The following is a 9,730-nucleotide window of genomic DNA, read 5'->3' as shown; positions in this document are numbered from 1 at the left end:
TCCCCACTGGGGTGCCTGGCCAGTCTGGGTGAGGGGCTGAGGGCTGTTTTCAGGCTGGGGGTGACTGAAGCTCCCAACTGCTCCTTTTTTTCTTTTTTCTTTTTTTATTCTGGGTCAGCTTTAGCTTTGAGGCTTGGCTCCAGCTCTTAGGCCTCCGCGGCTGATAGTAGGTTTCTGGCCTTTGCTTGCAATGTTGCAATCCTGCTGGCTGAAGTCTGGTGGTATTTGTTACATAGTTTCTTAAACTGCAGCTCAGAGGCCTGCAGCCGCAGGCTGGGAACATTGGAGTCCTCCATCACTGAAGCAAGCAAGCCTCATGTTAGTTTCAAGCTGCCTGGCTGCCAGCTGCCATCTTGGCTGTCAGTTAATTTGCATATCTCTCTGATTAGCCAATGGGAAGGGTAGCGGTCGTACGCCAATTACCATGTTTCTCTTTTATTAGTGTAGATTATATCTCAAAATCTTTAAACAAAAACGAAGCAATGATTAGAATGAGAAAGTTAACTTTTTATGTTAGAAGGGTTAGGTCTTTATTTTTCAGAGAAAAAACACACACAAGTAAACTATTTAAAACAGAAAATCAGCAGAGGCGATAGGGGTGGATAGAAGAGTATGAAGTTTGGAATAGATATAAAATTTTGGCTTCTTACACATTTGGTGCATATTTGGGGGTGGGGAACTAGAAAGTACATTGAGCAATCAGGAATTTTTCTAGCACTGAAAGTAATAAAATTTGAAAACTGATAAAAAAAAATCAGGGACCACAGTCAGAATAAATCTGAAACAATTCCAGGTGAACATGACTTCACCAGAAACTTTAAGTACATCAAACTGAGCTACTCAAGAGGGTGACCAGATCTTTGCTGCAGAAAGCCCAGTTGTACCTCCCCACTGTGGGGCAGGTGCTCTCTGGGAGAGTCAGCGAGGTGATGATGAGGGCCCCTCACAGCCGGTTACACATAGCATATTCTACTAGAACGTACAACATGATTTCAGAGCAAAAGGTGTCATACACATACATGTCAGAAACATGGACACTCAGATAAATAGCTATATAAGGATAATCCTGGATTATAAGTAGAAATCTTAAGGCTATTTCATGGATATTCTGGACAATAATACCAGATTCCTGAATTATAGTAATCCTCCAGCGTGTAAGAAGTGATTTAGGGAGAGAGGTCCAAGATTTCAGCATAGGAAGACCCTGAACTGACACCTTCCCATGAACACTCAGAATGTACACCTACATGAAGAGCATTTCCTCCTGAAAAACATCTGAGGGTTGACGGAACAGCTTCTGCACAACAAATGAGAGAGAGACTGTGAGAGAGAGACTCTGTAGAGAAGGTTGAGAGGCTGTGAGAACTCTCCAGACTCTGTGGAAACTCTTTGGGATTGGAGGTACCTGTGAGTGCCAATGTTTACATTCTCTTTCCACTGATAGCATGGGCAAGAATTCAATTCAAGTGCTGTAGCTCACCTGCAAGGCCACCATAGCGCGCCCTAAGCCACTCACCCCACACCAACCCCAGGCTCAGACAGACAAACTGCCATGGCAATGCTGCAGCCATATCCCACTGGCTGCTCCAAACCAGCCATCCAGCCTACCAGGGTGCCCCCAAGGCTGGGCATCCTGATAAAATTGGTCATGTTTGCCTCAACTGTGGCTAGCCTACATGCCAGGGAACCCCTGATATCTCAAACAACCACTTCAATTCCAGCCAGGCTGCTGAAGCCACCCCGCACACACAGACTACACAAAGGTCATTCCTACACAAAGCCACTCCATCAAGTTCAGGAGAGGTGGCTGTTTCATCTAATTCTTAGAAATAAACAAAGAAAGTAAAACAAATGAGGGAATTCACAAAACTCGGAGTCAAAGCAAGTTGGTCTAATACATAGAAACAAACACAAAGAGGCAGCAAGTATAGGGAGACAAAAGAACAGGCCCCAAATGAAAGAATAGAAAAATCTCCAGAGAAAGAGCCATACAAGAAACATACAACCTTCAATGAATGAACCAGGAAGAAGCATGAAAACTTAACATATCAATTACTAGCAAGAAAATTGAAATAGTATTAAAAAAAAAAAACTCTCAACACACAGAAGTTTAAGACCAGATGATTTCACAAATTCTACTGAACATTTAATTCTACCAATTAATAGAGTACCTCAACAAAATACAGACCATATATGACAAACCCTCAGCTAATATGATACTCAGTGGTGAAACACTGAAAGCTTTTCCTCTAAGATCAGGAACAAGACAAGGATGCCCACTCTCACCACTGTTATTCATCATAGTATTGGAAGACCTAGCAAGAGCAATCACAGGTAAGAGAAAAAAATAAAGGGCATTTATATTGGAAATGAAGAAGTAAAATTGTCACCATTTGCAGATGACATGATACTGTACTAGTATATAGAAAACCCTAAAGATTCCACACAAAAAACTACTAGAATTGACAAATTAATTTAGTAGCAGAATACAAAATAAATATCCAGAAATTAGTCAACAAATAAAATGTGTTGTCAAAAAGGTAGAGAAAAGGGAACTCCTGTGTATGGAGCAAGTTTGTAAATTGCTGGAGCCACTATGGAAAACAGTATGGAGGTTCCTCAAAAAAATTAAAAATAAAATAGCATACAATCCAGCAATTCCACTTCTGAGTATATATCAGAGGTAAACAAAAACACTAATTGAAAAGATATATACACTCCCATGTTCATTAAGCATTAACTACAATAGCCAAGATATGGAAGCAACCTTGGTGTCCATCAATAGATAAATGGGTAAAATCCTTGCAGTCTATGCACACCATGAAAAATTACTCACCAATATCAAAGGATCACATATTGCTAAATGCAACAACATGGAAGGACCTAGAGCAGTGATGGCGAACCTTTTGAGCTTGGCGTGTCAGCATTTTGAAAAATCCTAACTTAACTCTGGTTCCGTGTCACATATAGAAATTTTTTTTATATTTGCAACCATAGTAGAACAAAGACTTATATTTTGATATTTATTATATATATTTAAATGCCATTTAACAAAGAAAAATCAACCAAAAAAATGATTTTGCGTGTCACCTCTGACACACGTGTCATAGGTTCGCCATCACTGACCTAGAGGGTATTATGTTAAGTTAAATAAATCAGACAAAAAAATACAAATACTATATGATTTTACTTATATGTATAATCTAAAACAAAACAAAAGAAAAAAACAACCAAAAACAGACTTATAGATACAAATTATAAACTAACTAGAGTTCCCTCAAGGTGTGGGGGTGGGGGAGGGAGTTCCTCAACTTGGCCTGCGCCCTCTCCCAGCCTGGAAGCCCTCAGGAGATGTCTGACTGAAGGCTTAGGTCTGCTCCCCATGGGGCTTCCGCCACCACTTGTGCTCATGAGCCATGAGCCCAGTTCCTGCATTGAGCATCTTTCCCCTGGTGGTCAGTACACATCATACCTACCGACCAATAGATATTAAAGACACAAGAGCTACCAAGCTGCAGTGACTTGGCAGTGACGGTTCTCGGTTCTCAGGTGACACACCCCAGAACCAGAGAGGAGGGAGATTGATTCTTTGCGGGGCAACGTGATTCCACCTTCAGCCATGGGTTATGTTGTTGCTGGGGCACTGGCAGCCCCGAATCTGGTTTACTGCACCCTTGTGTTTGCATTCCACACCCTGTATGACAGCAACTGTGGAGAGTGTCCTCTCACACTCTGGAACCCCTCAGTGGATGTCAGAGAGCCAATTTCAGCTTCATCCCCACAGGCCAGGCTGAGGGACCCCGACAGCTGGAGGGATACCCACTCATTCCTCAGATACCCTTTGAGCCGCAGCACCACCCCAGGTGTGGCCGGCTGGGGAGGGGACCGCAGGAACTTGGCTCCAGGGTATTCCCAGCCTGTCTCGCCAAGTCCCACCCCACTTTCTAATTAATTTCCTTTCAATGTGCACGAATCTGTGAACTGGGCCAACAGTATATAATAAGGGATTTCAAGCTCATCAATTGTATACTCCAAAAAAACTAAGGGATTAGGTCTCTTCAAAACAGCTACCGATTATAAGAGAATTGGAGGTTCCTCAAAAAAATAAAAACAATTATCATTTGATCCAGCAATAGAACTTCTGGGTATATTCCAAAATAGTGACATTAGAATCATATTCATAACACTATTCACAAGAGCCAAAAGATAAAATCAACCCAAGCGCCATTGATAGATAAATCAATAACAATCAATACACACAACGGTATATTATGTGTTATGTGCTGAGTCAGCTCTGACTCCTGAGGAACTTTTGAATGAGTGATGGCCACAAAATCCTAGTTTTAACAGCTCTATCAACTCTTTTAGACTCATGCCTATGGCTTCTGTTATGGAGTCAATTCATCTCATATTTGATCATCCTCCTTCCTGCTGCCTTCTATTTTTCCCAGCATATACGTCTTCTTTTTTTTTTCTCCCCTTGACCTTCCCCTAGCCTCCCATACCCCCCAGTGTCTTGTGTCCATTGGTTATGCTTATATGCGTGCATACAAATCCTTCTGTTGATCTCGTACCCATCCCCTTCCCCTCCCAACCCTCCCCAGCCTTCCCGCTGTAGTTTGACAGAATGTATACATGTACACTGATAGTCCAACAGAAAACTTTATGATTCCGTTTGATATTATCAGTGGGACTTTTGCTGCTGAGAGAAACATAGAAATTTATTCCCCTTTTGTTAGTACCGGTGGGCAAAGCGAAAGAGAAGGTTTCATTTTTATAGAGTGAAATTCTGAATAAGTAGGTGAGGCGGTTAATGAAAACCCATTGCGTCTGAGGCTGAAACCAAAACATGGGTCAGATCTAGGAAGGCAGGAAAAGTTAAGGCAGAGGCATAGAAATTACTCTTCCCCTCTCTCGTCAATCCATGTCTATGGTCTTTAAGATAACTTGTTATTTAAAATTATTTATCTAAGATGCACCTACACTGAATTTATCTGAAAAATAAAAAAGTCGATATTAAGAAAAAAATTGTAAATGGAAGATTATAAGAGAGGGTTTTGCATGCCAGCAAAAGTTACTGGTGTGCCATGTTTGGCACGCGTGCCAGGGGTTGCCCACCCCTTCTCTAGGACCTATTTGTCTTTCTGGTGGCTCAGGGTATCTGTAGATGAACATTACCAAGCCTTAAAATTGAAGGAAATTCTAACACCTGCTATAACATGTATGAATCTTAAGGACATTTTGCTAAGTGAAATAGGCCACAGACAAAAACACAAATACTGCATGATTCCACTTACCTAAGGGATTTAGACTAGTCAAATTCATAGAAACAGAAAGAAGAATGATAATTGTTAGGGACTGTTAAAATGAGAAATGGAGAATTACAGTTTAAGAAATATACAGTATCAATTTATAAGATGAAAAATTTCTGGAGATGGATTATACAACAAAAAGAATATATATACTATTGAACTGTACACTTAGAAATGGTTAAGATGGTAAGTATATTATATGTATTTTAACACAATTTAAAATAACAAGAACTACACTAATAATTCCTTATGATACTTAATTTTCTCTTTGGCTGTTTGTAGCAATCCCTTCAATAGTGTTCACTATGCTATTGTCTTTTGTAATGGAAAAAATTCTTCCTTCACAGGAAATGGAAGAGTTTGTCCAGAGCTCTGGAGAAAATGGTATCGTGGTGTTTTCCCTGGGGTCGATGGTCACTAACATGACAGAAGAAAGAGCCAATGTGATTGCATCAGCCCTTGCCCAGGTTCCTCAAAAGGTTAGATAAACTATCTTAGAGCAGAAAACTAATGAGTGTGTTAAAGTGTCTGATTAAAAAATTTCTACATGAAAGTTAAAGTATTAAGATAGCTTCAATGATCTTAGATACCAATTTGTAAAACAAAATACACATGGCAAGTGCTAAAGTAATACAGAGGGTGTTTTTGATGGACAATAACTTTGGCATTAATATTCTGGTCACAAAGAAGTATATTTCAAAAGTACAGTGTGAAGTTTGGTATTATAATAGTACTAAAGTTTCAGTGCACAAAATTCGTGCATGGGGTTGGGGTGTCCCTCAGCCCAGCCTGTGGCCTCTTGCAATCGGGGACCCCTTCGGAGATGTTGGGCCTAAATCGGCAATTGGACATCCCTCTTGCAATCTGGGACGCCGCATGCACCAGTGGCCATACTTTTCATACAGGTGAAAAGCATCTTGCTGTTGTATGGACAGCTACATTTTTTTTACCTGATTATAAAATGCAGCACATAACAGATCCTTCTGAGGCAGCAATAGCATTTTCCCCATCTTATGGGTGGAAAAACTGAAACAGAGAGAAATTTGGGTTTGTCACACAGTTATAAGTCTCAGAATCAGGGCTGACCACAAAATGTGCAAGCCAGAGTCCATGCATGTCTTCGCTGCATCATCCTGTTTTTTCAGTGTTAGAGTAGCCTTGCCTGGTTTTAATTTTTAAATCTAAGAGACTGTTCCCAGAATATAAGTGAGGCCTGGCCAGCAATCAGGGCCATCTGTGGGGCGGCCAGCGGGTGGAGCCATTGGGGGGCCACAGTGGCACCCACCTTGACTAGTGGCCTGGCACCACCCACTGGCCAGCCCCGCCCCTATCCACCACTGCAAATCTCCACCTGGTGGTCAGTGCATGTCATAGTGACCGGTCATTCTACCGGCTATTCAGTTGATTTGCGTATTAAGATTTATTATATAGGATTATAGGGCAGGAATAAATATCACCAAATTCTATCCTTTCATTTGCTTAATTCCTTGCAGGATTCTTAGAATAATGTACACACTACAGATGTTCTGAGAATGGAGTTAAATTTTAACATTAACCAGGGAATGATAACAATCTGAAAGGCATCATAGAGTTTACACTTGCCAGGTAATCCAGGCCTCTCCTACTTTCCCTGAATTTTGGATTAGGCCTATTCAGTGTTGCAAGGTGATATTCAGACTAGGGATATGCAGGGCTCACCAAGCTGCATCCAGTACCTAAGCCAGCCACAATGACTTAAAGAAAGAGAAAATCTGGTGTGAAAAAAAGAAAAGAGAACCTCTCTGGTGGGCTGGGCCCTGCTAAATTCTGAAGCAGGAAGACATAAAAGAAGGGTGTAGGTGGGTCCAGCCCTCAAGGTGACCCAGTGTTTTATAAAATGTGGCCCCAAAACAACCCATCAGAATAATAACATGATGATGATGATGATGATGGATGAGGAGTATGAGAAAGAAGAGGAGGAGGAACAAATCAATCAGAAGCAAGCCTAGTGTGGCCCAGTTTCAGATTCTCCCCCTTCTCCATAAATTATGGTAGTGAGTTATTCTAATACATAAAATACATTTGAAGTCTCCAGATAATTGTGAGCTACTTTTAGCTTACTAACTAATGTAGCTTTCTCCTATCACCTACGCAAGTTTACTGAGAACCTGAAGTAACTTTAACACTCACATAGCAAAAAGGTGTTAACCACGTATAAACTAGAATCCAGCTCACTGGTAGACTTATAAATTGCTTGGCTATTTATAATTAATTAACCATGTTAATTAATGCTGTCAGTGCATTGTAGCCTGTTGTGAAATATTAACAATCAGATGAAAAAAATTTACCGTCATCATCATATTTGATCTTTTCAACAGGTAAACTATTATTTATAAAGTGCGAATGGCTTTTCTTTTCTACATTTTAAGAAAATTTTCAATCCTAGCTAGAGTGATAATACTGGATTTAGGTAAAAATTACCACTTGGAAGTGGTGATTAATAAGTAGAAAACTAAAAGAAGTTAAATATACTCATTAAGCAGACATTATTTACTATACTTATTATTAATAATAAACTTAAATATCAAAATGATTTAATTCTCACAAATAGCTGATTGCCTTGATTTTGTAAATCAAATTATGTAAAATTCTAAGATACTTTATGAAATTAGTGAATATAATAAAACCACTTCCCCATCATTCAAAAAGAAATAAACAGGTTAACATTAAATCTAGATGATGACAGCTAGAATAATAAATAATTAAAATAAATGCATAGACTCTGCAGTTTGACTCACGTAATATATAACCTTCTTTACCCTAACAGGTTATATGGAGATATGATGGCAAAAAACCAGATACCTTAGGGCCAAATACCCGGCTCTATAAATGGATCCCCCAGAATGACCTTCTTGGTAAGATTCTGGAAAACCCTGAAATCAGAATCAAGTCAACCAGAATGATAAACAGTTCACTAGGATAGAAACGTATTGGTCATTTCTTACTGAAAAACTCAAAGATAAAAATGAACTTCCCAATATTTCTTTCCCAGTCCTAGGGGAAAAGGATAAGCTATAAGTTGGCATCTTATGTTACACAGCCATGTTCCTTATGGCCACAAACAAAAGATCTTTATTTCATATGTAATTCCTCTCAGAGAGAATATCTCAACACCTTTCTGATTGTCACTCTGCCTCCTAATTCTCTCCTTATACCAATCGTTTAATCCACGATAAGGGTGTACAGGTGCCCCTGAAAAATATCCACTCCTCTTTTATTGCCAGTGACTCTCCGTTTTCCATTGGGAAAAAATTTAATATCCCTTTCCGAAGTAATAACATATTTCTTTTTTTTAAAGAGCAGCTAACTGCTTCCCAGTTCTTTCTTTCTTTCTTTTGTTTGTTTGTTTGTTTGTTTAATTCAAAGAGGAAGGGAGAGGGAAAGGGAGATAGAAACATCAATGATGAGAGAGAATAATTGATTGGCTGCCTCCTGCATGACCCCTCTGGGTATCAAGACCACAACCCAGACATGTGCCCTTGACCGAAATCAAACCCGGGACCCTTCAGTCCGCAGGCTGACGCTCTATCCACTGAGTCAAACCAGCTAGGGCATAATAACATATTTCATGATAATGTGTAGCTTTTCCTTCCTCTGATTCCTGTGCCACTGCCTACATCCCATTGTCTGTTGCCTTGACATCTACACATCACACTCTGTGATTCACTATTTTATTAAGAGAATATATTTCAACATGCACCACCACTTTTTTTTCATATACTTTTTAAAACCAGAATATTCTCTTTCAATTTGCCCACTGGCAACTTGTATTCATTTCAAGTCAAAAGAAACACACTAATCTTCTATGTAAGCCTTCACTGCCTCTCCAGCAGACTTAGGTGCCTCTTCCTAAGAGTTCTGAAAGACATTTTAATACATTCTGAAGTGTAGACCAATCTGTTGCTAAATATATTGTCTCTGTGCCTTTATTACCCAACTCTCATTTTATTCCAAGATTTATAATACAAAATTTGCTGAAATTCACCCAATCCTAGGTCATCCAAAAACCAAAGCCTTTATAACTCATGGTGGAATCAATGGCATCTATGAGGCGATCTACCATGGGATCCCTATGGTGGGCCTTCCTATGTTTGCGGATCAACCTGATAACATTGCTCACATGAAGACCAAGGGAGCAGCTGTCAGATTGGACTTCAACACTATTTCAAGTACAGATTTGCTCAATGCGTTGAAGACTGTCATTAATGACCCTTCGTAAGTGTCACATATTTTTCATAGATAGTATTTATACATAGATTATTTTGTCAATAGTGCATCTTAGTTTCATCCCATTTTTAAGAGGCTAATTTTGACATTATTAACATGAGTTAACCCATCTTAAATCTACTTTTATTTTCAACCACTCATTTATTTCACAG

General features: G+C 39.6%; 1 protein-coding gene across 1 annotated transcript in view; it reads left to right on the top strand.

The window, feature by feature from the left end:
- The window catches only part of LOC102757949 (UDP-glucuronosyltransferase 2B31-like), a 17,267-nt gene that overhangs the window by 6,406 nt on the left and 1,131 nt on the right, over window positions 1–9,730 (top strand). The window contains exons 2-4 of the mRNA XM_015571430.1: window positions 5,660–5,791; window positions 8,119–8,206; window positions 9,347–9,566. Coding sequence (XP_015426916.1) covers window positions 5,660–5,791; window positions 8,119–8,206; window positions 9,347–9,566 — 440 coding nt within the window. The remainder of the gene's footprint in view (window positions 1–5,659; window positions 5,792–8,118; window positions 8,207–9,346; window positions 9,567–9,730) is intronic.

This window comes from Myotis davidii, unplaced genomic scaffold (genome assembly GCF_000327345.1).
Source record: "Myotis davidii unplaced genomic scaffold, ASM32734v1 scaffold3669, whole genome shotgun sequence".
In the NCBI taxonomy this organism is placed as follows: domain Eukaryota; kingdom Metazoa; phylum Chordata; class Mammalia; order Chiroptera; family Vespertilionidae; genus Myotis; species Myotis davidii.
Note: the sequence above shows the minus strand (reverse complement) of the source record. Positions and strands in the feature narration are given on the sequence as shown.